Here is a 27,591-nt window from a genome sequence, read left to right on the forward strand (position 1 = left end):
CTTCCAGAGAGTCAGAAAGAGGATTTATGAAGAAGCCAAAATGTTATGACTTCAGTTAAACAATTGCTGAAGTTACATGGAAAATATATTATTAGTGTCATATGATTGCTTGCTACTGACTGGCTCACCTCATTATATTCCTGAGTATAATGAACTGAAAGAATAATAGAAACAATAGCAACATCTGATTAACTACAGGCACATCACTCTTGGAACACAACATTTTAAATATACATGAGGAAAAAAGTTGACTTGGGATTATTAATATTTAGTAACATTTCTACAAATTAAAGGAATGTGAGGATGTATACACTTTAGCAATCTTTGAAAGACCAATTTAGCTCATATCAATATATTCTGCAAGGGTATTGTTATTTCTATTTTTTTTTTCTATATCAGTTTAATTGATCTGTACAGATAAAAAAGAAACCAAGCATGTGGTCAAGAGTAGTGGGCACTCAAAGACAATTTGTGTATTCTTACAAATGTGTTTAATTATAACTCCTTGGAAAGTATCCCAGATTTTCAAAAGTTTATTTTAAGTTTGAAGACTAGACAAGGTCATACTGATTTTACAACATCCTACGTGATTTAAGTATATATACAAAGAAAAAAAAAACAACAACATTGGAATATTACACAGCTTGAAAGTTTGTAAAGGTTACTGTGTCTTGGTTATTTTTGTTCTTCCTGACACATCACAGCCAGCATTCAGTATTATATTTCATAATTTGTTAACTAGCAAAGATACAATCATTAGTACCCTAAATCTTCAAAATTCACACCAACCACTATGAAGTTGTTCCAAAAGAGAAAGTCAACCATAAAATTGTAGTTAGTGAATACAATAAATGCTTTAAATAAGATGTAGATTCAATGGGGATGTTTAAGTCATGAGTTTTATAAATTTTAAAATTAGCATATTGCAGTTACTTAATATAATGAAGAGTAGGTGATTCCTTTTGTTTTCTGCTTATGAGATTCTACTTGTTTTAGAATTAAAATAAAACAAATTTGCTTTACTTTGATGTCACTGATACAAGTGACATAAAGGCTACTTCAGAATAAGTATCAATATTTTTACATGTGAGAATCCCTTTACTGTCATCAGCTTTGGGCATCAAGGGACAAACAGAATCCCCATTGGACATGCTATGTTGTGAAAAGCACATCAATCAGAGAGAACACGCCCAAGCAGGGGAATCATCTTAGTGTCTTTCAAAAGATAACTAATATAATTTTAACCAACTATCTTGGAAAAAATATTTTTAACAGGTGTCAATAGAAAAACATTCAAAATATCATGAGAACATGAATAATTTTGGTGAAGTAAGTTATCACAAAGAATTACTCTTAATTTTTAATAAATACTCCTAAGAATGAAGAATCATGCATGATCTGTAAAGGAAAACATCTAGAAATTCAGTAGGCCAGGAAATCCAAAAGAATTAAGGACCATCGGCTAGATAACTAAGTGTATGTCTATTTTTAAATCTTAAGTAATTATTTATAACATTACTTTAAAATTTTAGCCCACTTAAAGATATTTTTTCATTTAATATTATCTAAAAAGAGAATATCAATAATAGAATAATTTTGGTTTTGAAGATGTTGAAAACTAATTACCATTTTTGAGGCTTAAAAATCAATAATTTCACAATAAAGCCCTAAAGTAGAAAGCATGGGGCATAGAACCAATATGTGGCCAGCCAGTCCCCTTGGACCAATTAACTTGCTTTTACTAAAAATGTCAATGTGATTGACTTTCTCTTTGAATTCTTCACTATGATTGAAGACCACTCCATATATACATCAGTAAGAAATGCTGTTAACACATGGACAGACAGGACAGTAACAGTCTAGTGGCTTTTGTTATGCAGCACAAAGATTAAAGGAAATAAAACTTAGCCGTGTTGTGTGGGACCTTAACAATTCGTACACATACCATCCTTCCTTTTCCAGGACCCTTAATTTAAAATTCCAATAATTCTGTTTCTAAGCCTTATAAAATAAATACTTGTGAAGCTTATAAATTAGATGTTGAGGACTTTTATGGAGGCAATGTAAGCTTTAATTTTACAGACATGTCACGGAAACCTCCATTATCAGTAACAAATTGTTATGATAATTGCTTATTTTTTTCAGGACCTTTGAAGCAAAATAAATAGAAATCAATTTTCATCTTGGAAATGGTTTAGGACTTTGTCATTAGTAAATCCTTTGCTCCTTACAAATACCTACACAATGTGCTTTCCTGGGAAACCACCATCATTTTCAAATACCAATAAAATTTTAGTTTCACAGGAAATGCGGAGATGAACAAAGAAACCATGAGTATGCTCGGCCAAGCTATGCAGCACTTTGTTAATATCTGCTTGCTAATTGTTTTAAATAGACAAAAAAAAATTGAGAGACTAGTATTTCTAGTCTTGAAATTCAAAGATGAGACTATAAATACCATCAAAATGAAGATTTAAATTTAAAGGTACATAATGATTTTTGTTGTTTCTTTTAGCAAATGGCATCATGGTTTTCACAAAGGAAGTATTTGGAAATTACCTCATTACACCTTCCTTCAGAAATAAAATTTCATATTCAATTTACCAATATTAAGTATAGTTCAATCTACTAATCATTAATCAGGTTCCTTATATATGAGTAAATATGAATATTCTTCAGGCAAATAATTGGAGAAAAATTCAGTTAGGAAAAAAGGATTGACTTGTCCAGGCAATATTAAAAGTAAAGAATACACATGCAAAGAAAAAGGAAAAAAAAGTTACATAATCACTAATTAGAAATAATGAAAGTAAAATGAGAATCATAATATTAATTCGTACTGCATATTACAGATTCTTCTTCTAATTCTGTTATAAACACTGACAATGTTAGGTAGGCACAGGGAAATAGGATGATGCAGTCATTACAGAAAAAAACCCTTATTGCTAACATCATAGTTTTTCTTTTATAAGAATTAGTTGAGTATTGATTTTAAAAGCTCTATCAACTTTTACCAGATAACTATGAGGTTCTTTTTTTAAAACTTTTGCTATAAAAAGAAGGCTACTTTCTTTCCCTAATGTAGTTCAACCAGTGCAAATAATTCAGAAAAACAATGAGAAAAGTAATTTACAGTTAATGTGATGGTTACTTAAGAGAGGTGAACAATAAAAAAAAATCAAATAATCAAAAAGGCAGGCTTAGACCTCCTTAAAAAGACAGTTAGTGGCCTACCATAATTTGAGCACTTTTTCATGAAAACAAACCCCGTTCAGTTTCCTACAGATTTAGCACAGTTTATTCCATGGAGATACTTTCAGCGAAATAAAGAAGGGTGTTGTGGGATGTGCAGCCTCTTCATTCCTCCTCTGTGCAACCCAGCAGCTCTGACCGCAGTGTGATCCTTCCGTACCAAGACCAAGGAAGGATTCTTATGTGTCGTGCATAGATGGGAGGGTCGATGACATTTTTTCTGTGGGTGTCATTGTCAAAATTGCCCTGGAAGACCTAATAAAAAAGAAAAAAAAAAGATTTTCAATCATCTGGTCTTCTTTTTCTACAGAATAATTTTAATTTACCTATTTGGAATGTATTTCCCAAATGCAAGATTTGATAACTATGAATTATTTTCTTTGCTTCAGAAGATATTGCAGCCTCTTTTAAGAGATGATTTTAAATTGAATTTTCAATTAATGTTTAAAGAGTTAGAAAAGGTAAGAGTTGATTCTAAAGCTGGAAGATATAATTTTTATCTGCCTTTCTCCATTTTTAAAGAATGCAACAGATTTTTTTTTTTTTTTTTTTTTTTTTTTTTACAAAGACTGATGTTGGTCAGGCAGCTTGTCCAATTTACTGTCTTTTAAGGAATAATTCAGAGATCTAACTTGCTTTCAGATGACAGCCATCATTTGAAACATGTGTGCTTCATATTCACAAAATGCAAGGGGAAAGAATGTTTTAAAGAAAAAAGTTTGGAAGCAACTTACATTATTGTGATTATACTTGACCTTAACTAATTATATGGCCTTTAATTAAGGAGGTTGGGAATTGGAGTACATGGAGATTTGGTGAGAAACAACAGTCCTTATCACAGTGTCGTTTGTTCACTTCTTATATAGAAAACAAAATTAATTCATCTCCCAGAAGGCAAACCTATCAATGCTTGTTCTGAACTAGATTTTCTTTTCATCTACTAAAACTTGGATCCATAAGATAAAATGTTATAATCATGTGACTTAAAATATTTTGAAATTCTTCATTGCAAGGCTGCTTTCATTCTTCTTCTTTTTTTTTTTTTTAAATAGGTTTTATAGATTTTTTCCCACAGAGTTGTTTTTGTTATTTTTCTTTTGTACCAGGGATTGAAGCCAGGGGTGCTTAACCCCTGAGCCACATTGCCAGCCCTTTTAATTTTTTAAATTTTGAGACAGAGTCTCCGTAAGTTCTTAGGGCATCAGTAAGTTAGTGAGTGAGGCGGGCTTTGAACTTGTGATCCTCCTGCCTCAGCCTCCCTAGCCATTGGGATTAGATAAATGCCAGTCACCATGCCTGGTCCATAGAGATCTTTGAAGTAACTTTGACAAGTGCCAATTAAAAAAAAAATCGTAACACTGGGACCTTGATAAGAATGACAGTAAATTATAAATTACTTAGGCAGAACCGAGTTACTTATTTATCTGAAGATTTTATCACTTCTTCTACAGATTTTGAGTATTTCTTATTAAAGTAACTGCTAACATTTTATTGTTTTCACTTAGCTCAACTAGGATAGTGAAAATCTTCTCAAGTTGTTTCCTTCATACTAATAACTTTTCCTTTTGATTAGCCAGTTAATTACGTATAATAATAAACTTATTTATTAAAAGGAAAAGCATCTTGTGATTGAAAGATAATTTTTTTCTTATTTAAGATCAAAGCGTGACTATATGGTCAAAGGAAGAACTGAAAATACCTCCCCCACCCCCAAAAAGAAACTTCATCCTATAAGAAAATACCTAACTCATATCTTTGAACCTTTTCAAATTACAGGGAATGCTTTAAATATAACTCTCTAGAATAAGTTGGTTTGGTCTTATATGGTCACAAAAGATTCCCCTAGAAAGAGAAAAATAAAGACACTTTTCTTTAAAGCATTAGACAGTGTGGAGCAACAGTTTAGAGTAGGTAGTCATCCTGTTATTTTCATGGAAAGATTATTTGCCCTTGAAAGCAAATGGAAACTGCTGTCCCCATCTGGTGGGGGAATAATTTTTCAACTTGACACAAAATACATCTCAAAGCTGATTTTTGAATAAACATTTGCTGAAGAATAGAATACTGAACTCTGCTTAGTCCTGAATCCATCATCCTGACAAGAACAAAATTTATACTAATTTTAACAGGAACTTTATCTCCATCAATGCTCTGGCCTATATTAACCAAGGAAGAACTTACTCTGTATTGCCATGTGTTACTGAGTTAACAGTGTCTCTGTTAGCAAAAGCTCCTACATATAGGAAATACCATGTAAACATGCACCAAAATCTGGAAAGAGCTTGTCATTTCAATAGCAAAAAGAGGGTACATGCTCTGGTTTCCTGACATTCTCTCTGAGCATGATATTGGCTTCAAATGCTTCACTGTAATGTTAAAATTTAATATGGAATCTAAAATCCAATTTTGTTTCCTGCTAGAGAACTTCATGTATATCTTTGAAATAATAGATTTTAAATTCATTAACTTTCATTGCAAGATCTATAACAGTTCAAAATATAGTGTTATAACACCTCTTGGAAGAAAAAAACAGGAAGAAACAATTTTAAGACTCTCTTAGCACAGGTTTTAATGGGGAACTATCAAGACGCAAATCATTAAATGATTGATTATACTTATTTCTTCATAATGTATTTATTTCTTTATAATATAAAGAAAATCTGCTGGTTCTGAAGTTGAATACATCTTTGAAAATTCAGAGTTTTTGAAATATTTAGAAAAAATCATAGCTCTTTTGATGCTCATTTAAAGAAACAAGTGAAGTTTCAGAAAACAGGATGATTTTAAAATGAAAGTGTACTGTGAAAAATAGCCAAATTTATATTGAAATTGCCCTACCCGTGGTCTGAAAGTACCAAAAACACAGTTTTGTTTTGAGAGGTTTCTCAGTAATGACAGCACAGAGCACAAAACACACAGTTGCTAAGAGGACATCTTGCGGTTACTGTGTAAACATGTGGCACATGAGCTGTTTTCTTGTCTCCAGCCCTAGGAAGACCCTGGATAAGGACACCATTTCTATGTTTACCTGGCAAAGGAATGCAAACACAGTATTTTGGGTTGCCTTCATAAAATATCTAATATTTCTAAAAATGTGGGTTTCAGATGCCCACTTTAAAGATATAGGCACTCCAACAGAAATTGAAGTCTGAAAAGGCTAATGGAGAATTAAATCACTATATGGAAGGGAAAACATTTTAAGTGAGAGACACAATTTGATTTACATTTAGAAAATATATGATCAAGTTTCAGTTAGACGAGGCGTCTAATTAGCTGATGACAAGTTTGCTGATATATTCAAACATGATAATGCCTATGGAGTCTTTGAGGCATTTCTAACATATGGGGCCTCAGGAAAAAGGCATTCAAGGCACTTTGGAGAGACTTCCATAATTACAACCTAAGAGAAGAAGAGAGAGTGAAAACACAGTACCCTCAACTTAGATCAGATTTTGTATTTTGTTTTCTATTGTTGACTCTCCAGTAATGCTAGTTGATATTCAAATCAGGTTTTAGTGGGGATTCAATTCTCAACACAGACAGAATAGCAGATAAAATGTAACAACTAAATGTTGCTTCGAGTGACATTTTTATATATATTTTAGGATGAGACTTGTCATTCATTTTTAGGGACCAATGTCTGTTCAGACCAGTGTAGCTGTCATTAACAGGAGGCTGCCCAGGCTCATGAAGAAAAACAAGACTGTCCTTCATGACATGGTTAGAATGGTGGGGCATATCTCAGCTCTTCTAACATTCATGGACTAAGACTTTATAAATATACAGAAATTATTTGGGGATTTTTTGTAGATATTTCTTTAGAAAAATCATCTGGTTCATAAAGATGTACATCTTTTTATTTTTTCTAAACTCATTAAATTTTTTAAATAGATTTTCATTATTTTAACCATTTGGAATTTATGTACACATCATCCAAATAGTGACTGGTTTTAATTTCCTGAATTCTTCAAGGTTAAAGAGTCAGCATATTATTGAGGTCTCATCATAATGGAATGGCATTAGAAATCAAGGATAAAGTAAAAAATAAAAACAACTCCAACACCCAGAGACTAAATAATATGCTACCCAATGAACAATGGGTTGCAAAAGACATCAAGGAGGAGATTTAAAAATTCTTACAGGTGAATGAGAACACTGATACAACATTTCAAAATCTCTGGGATACTATGAAGGCAGTACAAAGAGGCAAGTACATTGCATGGAGTTCATTCCATAAAAGAAGAAAAAGTCAACAAATAAATGACCTAATACTACATCTCAAAGCCCTATAAAAAGAAAAACAAATCAACACCAAAGCAGTAGAAGACAGGAAATAACTAAAGTCAGAGCTGAAATCAATGAAATTGAAACAAAAGAAACAACTGAAAAAATTGACCAAAAGTTGGTTTCTTGAAAAAATAAATAAAATTGACAAACTCTTAGCCATGCTAAGAACGAGAAGGAGAGAGAAAACTCAAATCATAACATACATGATTAAAAAGGAAATATCATAACAGACACTACAGAAATACAGAAGATAATTAGAAATTATTTTGAAAACTTGTACTCTAATAAAATAGAGATTATTGAAGGCATCAAAAAATTTCGAGAGACATATGAGTTGTCCAAGTTGAATCAGGATGATTTACACAATTTAAACAGATCAATTTCAAGCAAACATATAGAAGACACCATCTGAAGTCAACTAACCAAAAAAAGCCCAGGACCAGATGGATACACAGCTGAGTTCTATAAGACCTATAAAGAAGAACTAATACCTATACTCTACAAATTATTTTGTGAAATAGAAAAAGAGGGAGCATTTCCAAACTTATTCTATGAGGCCAGTATCACCCTGATTCCAATACTAGGCAAAGACACATCAAGGAAAGAAATCTTCAGACCAATATTTCTAATGAACATAGATGAAAAAATTCTCAATAAAATTCTGACAATTCAAGTACAAAAACATATCAAAAAGATAGTGCACCATGATCAATTGGGGTTCATCCCAGGGATGCAAGGTTGGTTCAACATACAGAAATCAATAAGTCATTCATCACATCATAGATGTAAAGATAAGAATCATATGATCATCTCAGTAACACAGAAAAAGCATTCTACAAATATAGCACCCCTTCATATTCAAAACACCACAAAAACTAGGGATAACAGGTACTAATCTCAACATTGTAAAGGCTATCTATGCTAAGCTCCAGGCCAACATCATTCTAAATGGAGAAAAATTGAAGGCATTCTCTCTAAAAACTGGAACAAGTGAGGGATGCCCTCTTTCACCACTTCTATTTAACATAGTTCTTGAAACACTAGCCAGAGCAATTAGATAAAAGAAATTAAAGGGATATGGATAGGAAAAGAAGAATTCAAAATAGCACTATTTGCTAATGATATAATTCTATACCCAGAAGACCCAAAAAATCCCACCAGAAAACTTCTGAACTAGTAAATAAATTCAACAAAGTAGCAGCTTACAAAGTCAACACTCATAAATCAAAAGCATTTTGGTATGTAAGTGACAAATCCTCTGAAAGTGAAATGAGGAAAACTACCCCATTTACTATAGCCTCAAAATATACATACAAACACACACACACACACACACACACACACACACACACACACACGGGAATCAACCTAAAAAAAGAGTGAGAGACCTCTACACTGAAACTACAGAATACTAAAGAAAGAAATTAAAAAAGACATTAGAAGATGGAAAGATTTCCCTTGTTCTTGGATAGGCACAATTAATATTGTCAAAATGATCATACTACCAAAAGCACTATACAAATTTAATGCAATTCCCATCAAATCCCAGTGACATTCTTCACAGAAATAGAAAAAGCAGTCATGAAATTCTTTGGAAAAACAGGAGACCCAGAATAGCTAAAGCAATCCTTAGCAAGAAGAGTGAAGCAGGTGGCATCACCATACCAGACCTCAAACTATACTACAGAGCAATAGTAACAAAAACAGCATGGTATTGGCATCAATTCACTATGACAGGAGACAGGCAAATGAGAGTGGTGGGAACATGAAATTAAGGAAATAATTCTAGAAAGTGGGCCCACTGTGCTGAATCCTATGTGCTTACTTTTCTAAGCAGCAGTCTACCTGCAGATCTGCCTGGCTTAAGTGGACAGGATATGTCACATTCCTCAGCAAACTATCTGTTATCTGCAGGAGAAATGTAGCTTTAAAAAAATTCCATTAAGAGAAATGCAAGTTACCCTGAAGGGGAGGCTTTTGTAACTCTTCCACAGAGCAGATCCCAGCACTCCAGGAGTTAAGGATAATTCTCATAACCATAAAATCTGTAAGAACAGATTCCTATTTGAAACAGCATTAGGGGCCAAAGTGATCTAGAGTGGTCATGGCAAGGGGGACTTGAAAGTCTGAGGTCATCCCACTGTAGTCAAAAGTCAAGAGGTGGACAGGGGTGGGATTCTCTAGAAACTTCTATGGAATCCCTCATAAAACCAGAGGTCAAGAAAGGCATGCTATCATTCTCCTGCCACCCACTCACAGTTGAGAGTGTCCCCTTTCCCTTTTCTTGTCCCTTCTAATAAAATCATATCTGTTGCTCTGAATGACATGTCTGAAAGCTTTCTGACTTATTTGCAAGAATAGGATCCAAGTGGGGAGGGCTTTGTACAGTCTCAGTTTCCCAGAAGCTCCGGCCCTATAATAACTTCATCCCTCTGGCCCTTATTTCTCTTTTCATATGTGTAGACTCCTACACCTGGCATTCCATACATTATGCTAATAGAAGTGGTGAATAAAACTTTCTCAATTTTTTTTAATTGTTTAAATTTGCCTTGTTACTGGTGTTAAGTACACATTGTCTTTATTGACTACACCTGTACACTAAAGTGATGTTCTTAAGAAATAAAGGACAGATAAAAATTCCACTTTCCTATGGCAACATGTGTGTGGGTGTGTGTGTGTGTGTGTGTGTGAGAGAGAGAGAGAGAGAGAGAGAGAGAGAGAGAGAGAGAGAAATAGATGTGGCTGAAAGTGAACAATTCTTTATTTGACATACATAATTTCATTTATTTATCCTTTCATCTGGAGGACTTTTAATAATAAAGTTAGATAAAACAGTCTTTACTAGCTGTGATCCTTGAGGAATCTTGCTGTAATCTAATTCTACCCATACAATAAAGAGATTTGAGAAAGGAAGAGAACTCAGATCTGCCAGCACTAAGTTCCCTCTCTAATATTTCTGACATGGAACTTTTGACCTATCCACAGAAAGTCTCAAACAAATAGTGCAGGTGTATATTTAGATAATTAGAAAACCTATATACTTATTAGAATTATGCCTGCCTATAATGTCAACCTACTAGTATTTTATTATCAATGAGCAGAGACATTTAGCCCATCAAAACACACAAAAAATTTTGACATCTTTAAACAATAACAATACAACTCTTTAAAAATTCAAATTTAATGCTTCAGGATAGATATTCACAGCTAAAAAAAAAAATCTTTGTGTTATAGAATTTGAGACCTGACTTCATCTTGATTGCATTCCATTGGATACCCTATGTTTTAACTATGACTCAAAGTGTGACAGTCTGAACACACAGTATAATACTATTAATTTATTGCATAGTATGAACAGCTCAAAAGACAGAGAATGCCTTTACTGTGGATGCAGTATTTTGATCAATGCCAATCTAAATTTTAAACCTGTTTAGGTTTGGGGTCATAGTTGATTGATTTATGGTTAGATAACCTCTGAATTTTTTTCAAAAATTTTATCTTAAGCCAAGATTTTTAATTTTTTTTTACTTGTGAAATGGTTATAGCATAGGTGCATAAATTTATATTTATTCTAATTTTATTTTATTGAATTCATGACATTTTCAAAATAGTGATTTTTAGTAAAAATTATAACTTATTTAAAAATAGTTGAAACTTAGTGGGTATCAAAATTTAAATACCTTTTTCATAAAGTGATAATTTATGTATAATGAGTATAAAATCTTACTTTCATGGGTGATTTAAAGGTAAGATGCTCATTGGTTCAAGGTCTAGCATCATAAAACTCTTTTATATACTTAGTATCAATATTACTTAAATTTTTCAGACTGAAAAGTTTAGTTACAATATGAGTTAAAGAATTAGTTTTAAAGGTTTTAAACTCATAAAAATTTTCACAGTACTAGTATATACAAATGAAATTAAATATAATGTATTTTATTTGGATTGTGTTTAGAAGAGATACTACACTCTGTACATAATTCTATGATTTTATTTTCAATAATGTTTTAAACTAATCTACAATTAATTTGTGCTCTACTTGGCTGTAGGGCATTTCAAAAATAAAAAGTTTTCTTTAAAAGTAAAATATTGTGTTGAAATGTGTAGAAACTTTTTAAAAATAGTATGAGCCTATATAATATTTAAAATTTTTAAACTTGTACATGTATGAAACTTCTGTTAGTTATTTGATCTAAAAAGTTTAAAACCAAAGTTTGATTCTTTTAGCTAGCATAGGCTCCAACTGATATTCAGTAAATTCAATTTTATAAGAAAATTTGCCAGCATCCTGAAACCATTTCATGATTGAAGGAATAGTATATCATTCTTGATGGTTTCCTGTGCAATCAATTCCACTAAACCAATGAAACTCTGTAACTAAATTAGTCTAAATATGAACACAGCCTTTCAGATGTAATAAGGAAATAAGAAACTATTTTCCAGGTAAATTCCAATATACTGAAAATGTTCCTTTGGAAAATAGGGCATATTGAGAATCACATTCTAAATGGTTCACATGCACTCAAAAAAAAAAAAAAAGGCTTTGGTTGGAGTTATAGATTGTGTTAACAAGAGTCTACATATACCATCAGATTGCAAAAGAATGAGCTGAGGGATCAGCCTTCTCCATAGGTTATTCCTACAGTGCTGCAGCAAAAATCCTCATGGACACAGGAACACAGAGCTGCCATAATATCTTTTGCCCTTAAGAATCCTGGATAAAATTACTGCTCTCCAAAATTGCAGGTGAAGTTAACAGCCAACCAAACCTTTTAGCGGGTGAGCATTTCTGTGTATAAATTAAAGGGGAAGAAATTCAATTAAAGTGAACACAAAATATTTGCATATAAAGACATATAAGACTTTAAGGTGAGCCACAGACAGTGACGGGGCACATGTCCCAAGTTGTGAAAATATCATGTATATAGTCTTTAGGTAGGAGATCATATGGAAAACACCTTTTTCTGTATCACCTACTAGTTATAACAAATTAGACAACCAGCTTTTTTTTCTGTTTTTCAAAGGATTTCATCATTTTGTTTTCTTTGCAAGGAAAATATAGCAAGATACATTTTTGTCTGAAGTATGCCTCTGTGTGCTATCTTCAATCAAATTGCTAACTAATGAAAAATTTCTCTGGTAGGAATCTCTTTCCCTGAGTTTAGGATGTGTGAAAGCTAGTATAAGCCTAGTGTTTGTGTACATGACACTCTGGTGATCAGTATTCAGTTCATACAACTGTGTAATATGAGTATGCAATGAAAGATTAATTTAACCCAAAGAGAGGTCTGGCTTTTTGCCTTCAGCTCCCATGAAGTAATCTCTAAGCTCTTGGATGTGCTGTCTGAAAAAGTACTTTGTTTACCTGGGAGCCTTGGACTATATCAGACAGTGTATAGTAGCACTGCAATTTCAGTTGATTGCATTGGGAAAACTTCAACACCAGAGTATCTGGAAAACTAAGTTCAACCATGCAGAAGTTCAACCATTTTATTTTATTTTATTTTATTTTTGGGTTGTTTATATATTGTTTTTATTGTTGGTCGTTCAAAACATTACATAGTTCTTAATACATCGTATTTCACAGATTGATTCAAGTGGGTTATGAACTCCCAATTTTACCCCGTATACAGATTGCTGTATCACATCAGTTACCCTTCCATTGATTGACATAATGCCTTTCTAGTGTCTGATGTATTCTGCTGTCTGTCCTATTCTCTACTATCCCCCCTCCCCTCCCCTCCCCTTTTCTATCTCTACCCCTTCTACTGTAAATCATTTCTTCCATTTGTATTGTCTTGTCTTACCCCTCCTTTCCTCTTATATGTCATTTTGTATAACCCTGAGGATCGCCTTCCATTTCCATGCGATTTCCCTTCTCACTTCCTTTCCCTCCCACCTCTCAACCCTGTTAATGTAAATCTTCTTCTCAAGCTCTTTGTCCCTACCCTGTCCTTGTTTCCTCCCCTTATATCAAAGGAGTCATTTGGTATTTGTTTTTTAAAGATTGACTAGCTTCACTTAGCATAATCTGCTCTAATGCCATCCATTTCCCTCCAAATTCTATGATTTTGTCATTTTTTAGTGCAGAGTAATACTCCATAGTATATAAATGCCACATTTTTTTTTATCCATTCATCTATTGAAGGGCATCTAGGCTGATTCCACAATCTTGCTATCGTGAATTGAGCTGCTATGAACATCGACGTAGCAGTGTCCCTGTAGCATGCTCTTATTAGGTCTTTAGGGAATAGACCCAGAAGGGGGATAGCTGGGTCAAATGGTGGTTCCATTCCCAGCTTTCCAAGATATCTCCATACTGCTTTCCAAATTGGCTGCACCAGTTTGCAGTCCCACCAGCAATGAACAAGAGTGCCCTTTTCCCCGCATCCTCTCCAGCACTTATTGTTGTTTGACTTCCTAATGGCTGCCAATCTTACTGGAGTGAGATGGTATCTTAGGGTAGTTTTGATTTGCATTTCTCTGACTGCTAGAGATGGTGAGCATTTTTTCATGTACTTATTGATTGATTGTATGTCCTCCTCTGAGAAGTGTCTGTTCAGGTCCTTTGCCCATTTATTGATTGGGTTATTTGTTATCTTATTGTCTAATTTTTTGAGTTCTTTATATATTCTGGTTATTAGGGCTCTATCTGAAGTGTGTGGAGTAAAGATTTGTTCCCAGGATGTAGGCTCCCTATTTATCTCTCTTATTATTTCTTTTGCTGAGAAAAAACTTTTTAGTTTGAGTAAGGCCCATTTGTTGATTCTAGTCATTAACTCTTACGCTATGGGTGTCCTATTGAGGAATTTGGAGCCTGATCCCACAGTATGTAGATCATAACCAACTTTTTCTTCTATCAGATGCCATGTCTCTGATTTAATATCAAGCTCCTTGATCCATTTTGAGTTAACTTTTGTGCATGGCGAGAGATAGGGATTCAGATTCATTTTGATGCAAATGGATTTCCAGTTTTCCCAGCACCATTTGTTGAAGATGCTATCCTTCCTCCATTGCATGCTTTTAGCCCCTTTATCAAATATAAGATAGTTGTAGTTTTGTGGGTTGGTTACTGTGTCCTCTATTCTGTACCATTGGTCCACCCGCCTGTTTTGGTACCAGTACCATGCTGTTTTTGTTACTATTGCTCTGTAGTATAGTTTGAAGTCTGGCATTGCTATACCGCCTGATTCACACTTCCTGCTTAGTATTGTTTTTGCTATTCTGGGTCTTTTATTATTCCATATGAATTTCATGATTCTTTTATCTATTTCTACAAGAAATGCTGCTGGGATTTTGATTGGCATTGCATTGAACTTATAGAGAACTTTTGGTAATATCGCCATTTTGATGATGTTAGTTCTGCCTATCCATGAGCAGGGTATATTTTTCCATCTTCTCAGGTCTTCTTCTATATCTTTCTTTAGGGTTCTGTAATTTTCATTGTATAAATCTTTCACCTCTTTTGTTAGGTTGATTCCCAAGTATTTTATTTTTTGGGGGGATATTGTGAATGGAGTAGTTGTCCTCATTTCCCTTTCAGAGGGTTTGTCGCTGATATACAGGAATGCCTTTGATTTATTCGTGTTGATCTTATATCCTGCCACTTTGCTGAATTCATTTATTAGCTCTAATAGCTTCTTTATAGACCCTTTTGGGTCTGCTAGGTATAGAATCATATCCTCTGCAAATAGTGATAATTTAAGTTCATCTTTTCCTATTTTTATGCCTTTAATTTCTTTTGACTGTCTAATTGCTCTGGCCAGTGTTTCGAGGACTATGTTGAACAGAAGTGGTGAGAGAGGGCATCCCTGTCTTGTACCAGATCTTAGAGGGAATGCCTTCAATTTTTCTCCATTCAGAATGATGCTGGCCTGTGGCTTATCATAGATTGCTTTTACAATGTTGAGGTATGATCCAGTTATCCCTAATTTTTCTAGAGTTTTGAACATAAAGGGATGGTGTACTTTGTCGAATGCTTTTTCTGCATCTATCGAGATGATCATATGGTTCTTATTTTTAAGTCTATTGATGTGGTGAATAACATTTATTGATTTCCGTATATTGAACCAGCCTTGCATCCCATGGATGAATCCTACTTGATCATGGTGTATAATTTTTTTGATATGTATTTGAATCCAATTCGCCAGAATTTTATTGAGGATTTTTGCGTCAAGGTTCATTAGAGATATTGGTCTGTAGTTTTCTTTCTTTGAAGTGTCTTTGTCTGGTTTCGGTATCAGGGTGATGTTGGCCTCGTAGAATGAATTTGGAAGTTCTCCCTCTTTTTCTATTTCCTGAAATAGCTTGAAAAGTATTGGTGTTAGTTCCTCTTTAAAGGTTTTGTAAAACTCTGCTGTATACCCATCTGGTCCTGGGCTTTTCTTAGTTGGTAATCTTTTGATGGTTTCTTCTATTTCCTCTATTGTTATTGGTCTGTTTAGGTTGTCTATATCCTCCTGACTCAATCTGGGCAGATCATAAGACTTAAGGAATTTATCTATACCTTCACTATCTTCTATTTTATTGGAGTATAAGGATTCAAAATAATTTCTGATTATCTTCTGTATTTCTGAAGTGTCTGTTGTGATATTGCCTTTTTCATCTCGTATGCTAGTAATTTGGGTTCTCTCTCTTCTTCTCTTCGTTAGCATGGCTAAGGGTCTGTCAATTTTATTTATTTTTTCAAAGAACCAACTTTTAGTTTTGTCAATTTTTTCAATTGTTTCTTTTGTTTCAATTTCATTAATTTCAGCTCTGATTTTAATTATTTCTTGCCTTCTACTTCTTTTGCTGTTGTTTTGCTCTTCTTTTTCTAGGAATTTGAGATGAAGTATGAGATCATTTATTTGTTGGTTTTTTCTTTTTTTGAGGAATGAACTCCAAGCAATTAATTTTCCTCTTAGAACTGCTTTCAATGTGTCCCATAGATTCCGATATGTTGTGTCTGTGTTTTCATTTAACTCCAGGAAGTTTTTAATTTCCTCCTTAATGTCTTCTAAAACCCATTGATCACTCAGCAACCTATTGTTCATTCTCCAAGTGATGCTTGATTTTTCCTTCCTTCTTTTATCATTGATTTTCAGTTTCATTCCATTATGATCAGATAAGATGCATGGTATTATCTCTACCCCTTTATATTGTTTAAGAGTTGCCCTGTGACATAATATATGGTCTATTTTTGAGAAGGTTCCATGTGCTGCTGAGAAAAAAGTGTAACTACTTGATGTTGGGTGGTATAGTCTATATATGTCAATTAAGTCTAGGTTGTTAATTGTGTTATTGAGTTCTATAGTTTCCTTATTTAACTTTTGTTTGGTAGATCTGTCCAGTGGTGAGAGAGGTGTGTTGAAGTCTCCCATGATTATTGTATGGTGGTCTATTAGACTCTTGAACTTGAGAAGAGTTTGCTTGATGAACACAGCTACACCATTATTTGGGGCGTATATATTTATGATTGTTATGTCTTGTTGGTGTATGGTTCCCTTGAGCAGTATTAAGTGTCCTTCTTTATCCCTTTTGATTAACTTTGGCTTGAAATCTATTTTATTAGATATGAGTATGGACACTCCTGCTTGTTTCCGCAGTCCATATGAGTGGTATGATTTTTCCCAACCTTTCACCTTCAGTCTATGAATATCTTTTCCTATCAGATGTGTCTCCTGTAGGCAGCATATTGTTGGGTCTTGTTTTGTGATCCATTCTACTAGCCTGTGTCTCTTAATTGGTGAGTTTAAGCCATTAACATTTAGGGTTATTATTGAGATATGGTTTGTTCTTCTAGCCATATGTGTTTATTGATGTTACTAAACCTGCTTTGTTATCCTCTTTGACTACTTTCCCCCCTTTACTGTCCTACCTCCCATTGTTGGTTTTCAATGTTATTTTCCATTTCCTCTTCCTGTAATGTTTTGCCAAGGATTTTTTGAAGAGATGGTTTTCTAGCTGCGAATTCTTTTAACTTTTGTTTATCGTGGAAGGTTTTAATTTCATCTTCTATCCTGAAGCTTAATTTTGCCGGATACACGATTCTTGGTTGGAACCCATTTTCTTTCAGTGTTTGAAATATGTTATTCCAGGATCTTCTAGCTTTCAGAGTCTGTGTTGAGAGATCAGCTGTTATCCTGATTGGTTTACCCCTAAATGTAATCTGCTTTCTTTCTCTTGCAGCTTTTAAAATTCTCTCCTTATTCTGTATGTTGGACATCTTCATTATAATGTGTCTAGGTGTGGATCTCTTATGATTTTGCACATTCAGCGTCCTGTAGGCTTCTAGGATTTGGGATTCTGTCTCATTCTTCAAGTCTGGGAAGTTTTCTCGTATTATTTCACTGAATAGACTGTTTATTCCTTTGGTATGGAGCTCTGTGCCTTCCTGTATCCCAATGACTCTTAAATTTGGTCTTTTGATGTTGTTCCATAATTCTTGGATGTTCTGCTCATGGTTTCATAGCAGACTTGCTGAGCTGTCTAAGTTCTTTTCCAGTTGAAATACTTTGTCTTCATTGTCTGATGTTCTCTCTTCTAGGTGATCTACTCTGCTGGTAGTATTCTCAATTGAGTTTTTAAGTTGGTTTATTGTTTCCTGCATTTCTAGGATTTCTATTTGTTTGTTTTTTATTACCTCTATCTCCCTGTGAAATTGATCTTTTACTTCCTGAATTTGTTTGTCAATGTGATCTTTCATTGTCTGATTTTGCTGTCTCATGTCTTCCTTGAGACTCCAGATCATCTGAAGCATGTATATCCTAACCTCTCTATCTGACATTCCATCTGTTGCAGCTATTACCTCTTCTAAAGTTGAGTTGACCTGCATTGCTTGTGGTCCTTTCTTTCCTTGTCTTTTCATACTGCTGGTGTTTCTTTCTGCTTGGTGAAACTGTTGTGTTTTTGAAATTTTCCCTCTATTTATTTATATTGCTCTTGTATAGTTGAAAAATCACCCTTGCAGGGCAGGAAGTGGCTGTGATCCTCCTCCAATTGGTGTGATCCGTCTACCACGCTGGCAGGCCCTAGGTCTGCTCTGCTGGTCGGTCAAAGGTCCGCCTACCCAGCAGGCACGAGGGGCACCTCTGTCACTCCGCAGGTTGCTGGGCCTAACCTCCCAATGGGTGGCAGATTCGCCTAGCTTACAGGCACTGGGGGAGGGGCCAGTTCCGCCCCTCAGCAGGCTGCTAGGCCCGATCTGCCGGTGGTCACAGTCCCTCCTAACTTGCAGACACTGGGGGAGGGGACGGGCCTGTCCCTCAGCGGGCCGCCAGCCCTGTCCTACTGGTGGGTCCTGCCCGCGTTCCCTGCAGGTGCCTGTAGCTGTTCTGTGACTCCGCTGGTTGCTGGACCTGACCAGCCCATGGGTTGCAGGTTCGCCTAGCTTGCAGGCACTGGGGGAGGGGCCGGTTCCGCCCCTCAGCAGACCGCTTGGCCCGATCTGCTGGTGGTCACAGTCCCTCCTATCTTGCAGACACTGGAGGAGGGGACGAGCCTGTCCCTCAGCGCCAGCCCTGTCCTACTGGTGGGTCCTGCCCCCATTCCCTGCAGGCACCTGTAGCTGTTCTGTGACTCCACTGGTTGCTCTCAACCATTTTAACATGACTGAGGCTCAATAAAAACTCTGAACACCAAGGCTCGGCTGAGCTTCCTGGTTGACAGTACTTTAGACTTGCTGTGTCACATTATGGCAGAGAACTCAGCACTCTCCAAATTTCAACTGGGAGAGGATAACTGAAAAGTCAAGACTGGGAAATTCTGGAACCTGCCCCATATGACTCTTTCCTTGACAGATTTTTATCTGTATGTTTCCACAGACATGAACTTTGAGTATACTATTTTAAAATAAATTCTGTGAGTCCTTCTAGTGAATTATCAAATCTGAAGATGGTCATGGAGACCTATGAACCTGCAACTAATGTCAGAAGTGAGGGCAGATCCATGCACGTAAGAATTTGTTGGGATGAACCCAACTACTATGTATAATGACGAAGCTCTGAAAAAAACAACTAAACATAAATAAATAAAAGAAGAAGAAGAAAAAGAAGTGAGGGTTGACTTGGGGAATCCTAAACTTTTGTAGTAAGTGTTGTTGAAGGCTACAGATTTTTTAGAGGAATTTTTTTTTCTATCTGTAGCATTAGCAGTCAGAAAAGGAATGTCAGTTGTGTAAAAGGGTATTTATAGTCTAAAACTTCCCCTACTTCATGGGCCAACCCGTGAGTGCTACTCAGGCTTCAAAAGTCATTCTGATCATACTCTCTTTTTTAATTCTTTGAACAAATCTTGACATAAAAAATCTAATGGAATTTCTTTATTTTGTCTCTTGCGCTTTCTATATCCTCTACTTTTAGGGTCTATGTGTTTTCTCCACTTTTTGCTTTTAATCTCAATTTCTGGATGATATTTATTCTCATGAATATGAACCTAATAAATATGTCAAAGAACTAGTGTCCCTTGTTTTCTTTTATATTTTAGCAGCAAAATATCTTTATTCTCCTGTATTTCTTTAATATCCTTTTCTGCAATGGTTTATAGATTCTTTGAGGAGCATTACTTTGGACATATAGTGATTATTAATTTGAATTCCCTTGAGAAACTTCAGTCAGGTTTTCTGAATGCTATAGAGCATGATGACATATATAAATAAATCTGCACCATGGTAATTTACATTGGATACCAATTTTTATCTATACTCATTTCAAAATGATGTTTTGTTCCATAAGTCCTTTAAAAAAACCTAGATCCTGGTTGCTTTAGAGATTTGTTTGCCTCTCAGGCTCTCTCAATGAAATTATATGAGGCTTTCAAACTGCCTATCTAAAGATTTAGCTTCAAAGGTCCAATTGTAGAACATTTTTGCTTGATGGAGAAAGTAAAAGAAAAACATAGACAAGTTCTACAGATTTCTACCAATGTATGAATTACCTTAAATCTCTAAAATAAATATACAGAATTTCTGAGAAAATTATTTTCATTCCCATTTTGCTCTCAGGATATTTTTTATGCTCTAAAGTGTGCTGTCTATTGTAATTATGTTAAAAAGTAGATCTTTGATTTTAGGCAATTCTACATTTCACTGAACTGATCTGGCTTAGCTTCATGCTCCTAGTAGCTATAAATCTCTAATTGTATTGAAATAATTTTTTAACTAAACCACAAATTTAATGTTCATTTAGAATTCTTGCAGCATTATTTTCACTCTGTTGCTCTTTCTAAAAGATTTTTTTTCCCAAAATGCATAAATAAGGATTTCAATTATAATTAGCAAAAATGCAAATATGGTTCTCTTTCTTTTTTAACCTACATTTCTGGCCTTTCATTGCTTTTCACATTGCCATACATTTTCCTTAGTTTTCCTGTCTTTGACATGAAGGCTGATTGGCTGATATTTAATTCTTGATTGGAAAAGGGAACTGCATGATAGCTTTCTAAAATCCATTTTTCTCAGATCTTTTTGAATTTGAGATAGTTGGAAAAGTGGTGGAAATAGCATACCTTTGAGAGTATTTTAAAAAGCTTTCAATTCTTGGCCTCTTATGGACAGGCTCAATGTACCCCAAAATGTGTGAGATTAAGGGGTCCGAATCTCCCCTGTAATACTGACCTTTGCACTATTGACATGGTTGGATAAGTGACATTTGTAATTCCTTAGTCAACTATGAAAGTGACAAGTTGATCTAAAAGTTGCTAAAATCCACCTCAGTCAAATGAGAGGCAAAAGGGACCTTCACCACTTCTGTAGACTGTTTATTTTATTTGTTGTTGTTGTTTGTTTTTGGGTAACCTTGGCTTCAATTAGCTATAGAACTGGTATCTTCTTTTAAAAAAAAAATCAAAAGAGTGTAATTTCCTTTTACCTTTTGTTATTAGGTCATGACCCTGGGAATGAATCCCAGAGAAAAATCAAAGCAAAAGATGCTAACTTTGTTGACTAGTATCTTTCTTCTCCCACACTCACTGGAAATTTAGAATGCTCTGTGTAAAAGTCAGTAGATAGGACACACCACCATATTTGACTTCTTTTATGATCAAAGTCTCCTTAAGTAACAAGAATATTCTAGGAAATATATCACATAGGATGATTGCCTATAAAGATTTATGAAACATAAAATATGCCATTCTAAACTGTGGCTATATATTTAACTATCTGCCTTCTAGCACTCAGATTTTGACTGCTGTTAAGAAACATTCCTAAAGGAAAAAAAAAAAAGAATTGGAAAATCATGTGCTTTATAAAGATATCTCCAGGAGATATTACCAGGAGTAGTCAGAAAGTAAGAACATCTATTTTTTTCCCTTTTAGTCTTACATCAGAAGTGTAGAAAATCCCTTTCTTCTCTTCTTTAAAAATACAGAGCAACCTGCTTCTCTGTTGAAGCTCAAAGCACATCTCTTAGTGTCGCCTCTTAAATCATACCAGGTATTTTCCATTCATCAGAACAATTTGTAGCCTGACTCTATCCCTTCATAGCAGATATATAAATGATGTGGCAGTAGAGAAATTGATGTCTTTGGTAATTCTCACCAAACATTAAGAACTCTTTCCTCATTCCAAGTCTCTTTGAAGAGTTTCACCTTATCCTGGTCAGAAATGACTTAATATAGAGCTGTATGTATGAAAAGAAGTGATTTAAGCATTCAGCCATATGTCTTCTAAGCAAGACTGTTGTTGAGGAGAAAAGAATGTTAGGGTGTGGGAGTAGGGAGAGCTGTAGCTGATGGTGAAGTGTGATCTTGGCACTACACTGGAGTGTACAGATGTGGTTTGTATGCATCTGTGTGGGTACTTGTCTAGAGAAGAAATTAAGTATAATTTTATTATGTAAAAGCAATATTGCTTTCATTCACTTTTGAGGAATCCCTTCCTTTAATTATTATTAGATATTAAATATCTATACAAAAATAATTTTGTTTCTAAATTGTTGGAAAACTGGCTCTTGTGTTCAGTTTTCTGGGTGTAATCTTCTGTTCATAGCTGCAGAAAAAATGCAAGTGATGCCTTTTCATGTAGGTGTGATCACTGGATTCATCTTTTATTAAAGTTATTTTTTAATCAGTTATGTGTCTCAAATTATGCCAGAAGGTTTATGATGGTAAGAAATGTGTTACTTTTTGAAAAAGAGCCCCCAAAAGCTATGTACAGATGTGTTTTTCCCAAGAGTATTCTATACTATTTGATATGTTTTCTCTTTGATTACTAAAAAAAAGGAAGAATATGAAAATTATTGTTAAGTGGATCATTTTATAGGGTGTGGCAGATTTAAGAATATTTTTATAGTTTCCTATAAACATGGTCAGATAGCAAGTATCTTTTATTCTTTTTTATATTTAGACTTTGAAAAATTAGGAAAAGGCTGGAACATTAATTAAGTCATTTTGAACATGTTAAAAGACTTTTAAATGCTTAACATATTGTAACTGATGGTGTGATGGCAGATAGTAAAACCAGCATGTGTGCCATGCAGAACTCATGTCCTTGAGCATTTTTTACCTCCAAAATAGACTATAGTATATAGTCAAAATATTAATTTATAATTATTTTGAAATTAAGGAGTTCTTATCTATATTCTAGTTAATGAATAATACAAAACTGCAGTAAGCAAAACATGGATTTTACCAAACTCAGATTGATTAATCATTTGTTTTCTCAGTAAAAAAGATAACTAAAAGACCTATATCAAATAGGACTCTGTCTTTTTTAAAATAAAAATGCTGATAATTATCTTTCATTTAATCTCTTTTTCTTCGGGTATTTTAGTGCCTTTTAAAGATTACATGTGAATTTCAAACAATTTATTAAAGCTTAATAGCTATGACCATTTTGAGGGGAGACCCATGGCTAATTAATGTTTTTATGTTAGCATTTTTAATCAACACAGTTTCATAGTAGGGTAACAATCATGTTGCTCACACTAGCAGTACAAACATAACCTAACAAAAGCATTAAGTAAGTTTTATATTATAAAGTGGTCATTGTACAATTTGATGTCTCAAAATAAAAGGAATGACTTCTTAAAATTAATAAACTCCTAGCCAGAATCAGTGGCGCATGCCTGTAATCCCAGAGGCTAAAGCAGGAAGTTCACAAGTTCAAAGCCAGCCTCAGAAAACGTAGAGCACTAAGCAACTCAGTGAGACCCTGTTTCTAAATAAAATACAAAATAGGGCTGGGAATGTGGCTAAGTGGGTGAGTGCCTCTGAGTTCAATCCCCAGTACCCCTCCACCAAAATAAATTAATAAACTCCTTATAAAGAAATGGCTTCTCAATTGTTTCAGTGGCAAGCCTGTCACTCTCACTTGTCATTTATTTTCAGCATCTAACTAGTTGCTCTATTCTATGGTTGTAATTGTGTAATTTCTTCTAAGTTCTGTCCCATAAGTCTCATTTCCTGCTCTCCTCTTCCTTTTCTGCTGTTAAACCCGACTTTATCCAGATTCAAGAATAATCATTGTAAGGTGAATAGACCACTTGGAGCTCTTGTAAAACACAGATGTGGAAACACAGCCTAGTGTTGGATCCAGCCTTATTTACCTTTAGACTTGCATCCAGTCTTGCACCTTGTTTCTGACCCCCACTTCACAATTGATTCTGATAAATTGTTCCTCCACATGGACTTTATGCATTTAAACAAATGTTATCATTGGTGAAAGTGTGCTGCTTTTCAAATTCAAATTTGTTTGACTAGGTTATCCTTTACCAAGCTGGTAGGTGGATGTAGGTCTGAAAACTACTGCCATTTTGTTAGGTCAGTTCTTTGGTTCTGACTTAATATTTCTTGGTCATAGGCCTTTGGGAAATTTACAAGCATTCTATTTTTGGCAAAAGCACAAATTCTAAAACTGATGTATGGAATTACAAGATTGCCTTGAAGTTAGCTATTAGTGTACATACCGCAATGGACTGCATGTTTTTATCCCCTTCAAATTGATATGTTAAAATCCTAATCCCCAAGGCGATGGTACCAGGAGATAGTGCCACTGGGAGATGATTCCTCACTAGGTTGGAGTTCTCATGTATGGGATCGCCCAGGGAGCTTTTATGTGTGTCTTTCCTGCCATATGAAGACACATTTAGAAGACACCATCTATGGACAAAAAAAGCTTACCCTTACCAGACACCAGGTATCTTCGAGTATCTCATCTCAAAATTCCCAGCCACAAAATTTTTGAGAAATAAATTTCAGCTTTTTACAAATTATCTGGATTTTCTTATAATAGCCGATCATTATGGAAAATACTGAAAGTCTTTATTTACATGTCTTCACTAAATATTTTGTCTCTGCCTATTTATTATCAGTCTTCATTTACTTTAAAAAAAAAACATTTTATTTTATTCATTTATTTTTATGTGGTGCTGAGGATCTAACTCAGTGCCTCACACCTGCTAGGCAAGTGCTTTACCACTGAGCTACCACTATATTCCCTTCATTCTTTTTTTTTTTTTCTGAGAGAGAGAGAGAAAGAGAGAGAGAGAGAGAGAGAGAGAGAGAGAGAGATAATTTTTTAATATTTTTTAGTTTTCAATGGACACAACATCATTATTTTGTTTTTTATGTGGTGCTGAGGATCGAATCCAGCGCCCTGCGCATGCCAGGCGAGTGCGCTACCACTTGAGCCACATCCCCAGCCCCCTTCATTTGCTTTTGATGAACACATTTACCCCTAACATTGAACTTTAAAAAAATTCCTAATTCCATGTCATATTTATTGCATTAAACATGGGGAATGATATTAGCTATTGTCTCTGTCTTTCCATTCTTGGGCAGGATTATTGACATGATTTAAAATTAAAAAGCTTAGTTCATCACTAAACTTTGAACTCTGCCAAAAATAGAAACATTCTTAGTTATCCTGGGATTGAAAATTCTATAATTCCCACATTTATGTGAACATAGACAATATGTGCTCTTCACACCAGTACAGATCCTAGTCAGGTCTCATAATGTGGAATTATGACACGTAATTAAGCAGATATAAGTTCCAAACACTGATACCAGATGGTGTTTACCTAAATAACAATAATGTCCTCAGTTTACACAAGGCTGAAAGTATTTCATTGTCTCCTTAACTTTGGTTTCAATTAAGTCACTCACCAAACATCCAAGTGAAATAAAGTGACTGTATATGAATCCCAATCATATGTGGGCACAATTCACTGGGTATTATTGAATCTTAGTGTTTTTGTAACAGGTCATTTAGTTCTTGGAAATTGCTTTTAGAAAAGCAGATTTTTTTCTTCCCATTTTGCCTTATTTGAAAACAAGATTCTGAATGGGTGAGAATAATGGTCTCCATGTAATATCAAGAAACTTGTCCTTGATCTTGCTGCTAAGAAACATGTGGCTGCTCCTCCTTGAAATACTAATTCTCTTCTTTAAGGTATTTCCCCTGCTAGCATTCTCCTCCCAGACTACCACTGAAGATTCCATTTTGTTTACTTCCAAAGGGTTCTTTAGGCTAACCATTGTCACCCAGATCAGATTTCAGAAGAGCATGTCCATCACCTACTCATGTGATTTCTGCCTTACCCATGAGTTGGAGTTTCAAGGTTTTAAACATTCAAATTTAATTTCAGCTCCTTTAAAATTCCAGTTTCTGCAGAAATTACAGGATGCTCTGTGGCATCTGTAATTACAGTTAAACTTGAATATATCCTTCAATACTGATAATGGCAGCTTTATTGATGAAGGACAATGATGGGCCACTTAAATTTCTACACCAATGTTGAGAAAGGGAAGGAGGATGAGAAGAACATCCTGTTTCTCTTATGGAAGAGTCATGAACTTTTAGGAAACTGATAATATACATGCTACTTCTCCTCTGCACTTGTTTTATCAAACTATACACCTTGGTAGGTTATATATTTTGATTGTTTAAAATATGCTGATCATGTCAAAGTTTTTTTCTACCAGCTATGAGCTCTCTGGGACTGGGAGTTCTTTGTATCACTATATCATATTCAGATTTTTTCCCATACAGTGTTTGGCATAGAGTGGTTAATAACTGTCTCCAAATGCATAATTGAATAAATATAAATACTAGCTATTAGGTTCTCTCAGCCCATTCTGTATTCCCAACTACCTATTATTTCATTATAAGATTTGTAAAAACTAGTGTTTTCTATAGATGTTCTAAAGATATTGGAAAATATTAAAATTTAAATTATTTTTGAGGACACTGGTTCATACTGATTCCCATCAACCAGTTAGAAGGCCAATAAAAGCATAAGGAATTATAATAAATTTTATGCTTAATTTCAAAAACTTAATTTTGGTTTTGGCAATCAATTAGAATCATCCCTCCCACACTTGCTTTATTATTCAAACAAGCAGAGACATTTACAAACATTCAAATTCCCAGCCCATCTTTTGAAAATCCACAGCAGGGCCCAAATATATTTCTCAATAACCTTTCTCCATGATTTTCTTGATCAGACAAGTTGGTGCCTCATCTACCAAATTAGAAAGTTCACCAAGCGGTTGCCATGAATTCTTGGTGAATATGAGCCATTCATCTTTAAGGATCAACTTAGTCTTTTTAGAAACAGCGTTCTTTATTTTTTTTTAATGAAGAAACCCAAATAAAGTTTTATTTTTTTTCAACTTATGCTTTAAAAAATACTGACTAATTTCAGGGAGGAAAATAAAATATTACCAGCTTCTTAATTCCTCAGAGAAGAAAGTTCCTGTGGCATTAATTTAGATTTAATTTAAATAACATGACGTTATGACTAATATATTGGATGAGAAAACCCATTTTCATTTCTATTTTCCCAAATATGAACTCTTCCTGTAATTTATTATTGTTTTACTTTGGCTTATAACCTGAAAAAATTAAATACTGCAAGTGTCTGTCAAGTTTTGCAGTTTTCCTGCTAAATGCAGTAAAAAATAGCTCCAAGAGTGTAAAACAAATGTCACTTTCATAAGAGCAAAGGAACATTTGACTTTCAAATAAAAAAAAAATGCAGCTGAATCCATGTTGTGAAGAAATATAAAAGTTAGTTAAGTGTTAGAAAATATTGTAGACTGGAAAGAGAAATACAAGAATGTATATACTGT

The 27,591-nt window shown here is 34.4% G+C and overlaps 1 protein-coding gene across 2 annotated transcripts in view; it reads right to left on the minus strand.

Moving 5' to 3' along the window:
- Positions 1-265: 265 nt before the first annotated feature.
- Positions 266-27,591, minus strand: part of Edil3 (EGF like and discoidin domains 3) — a 399,196-nt gene continuing 371,870 nt past the window's right edge. For both annotated transcript variants that reach the window (XM_026394555.2, XM_026394553.2), the window contains one exon: positions 266-3,507. In XM_026394555.2, coding sequence (XP_026250340.1) covers positions 3,358-3,507 — 150 coding nt within the window. In that variant the 3' untranslated portion in view covers positions 266-3,357. The remainder of the gene's footprint in view (positions 3,508-27,591) is intronic.

This window comes from Urocitellus parryii, chromosome 1 (assembly GCF_045843805.1).
Source record: "Urocitellus parryii isolate mUroPar1 chromosome 1, mUroPar1.hap1, whole genome shotgun sequence".
Lineage (NCBI taxonomy): Eukaryota > Metazoa > Chordata > Mammalia > Rodentia > Sciuridae > Urocitellus > Urocitellus parryii.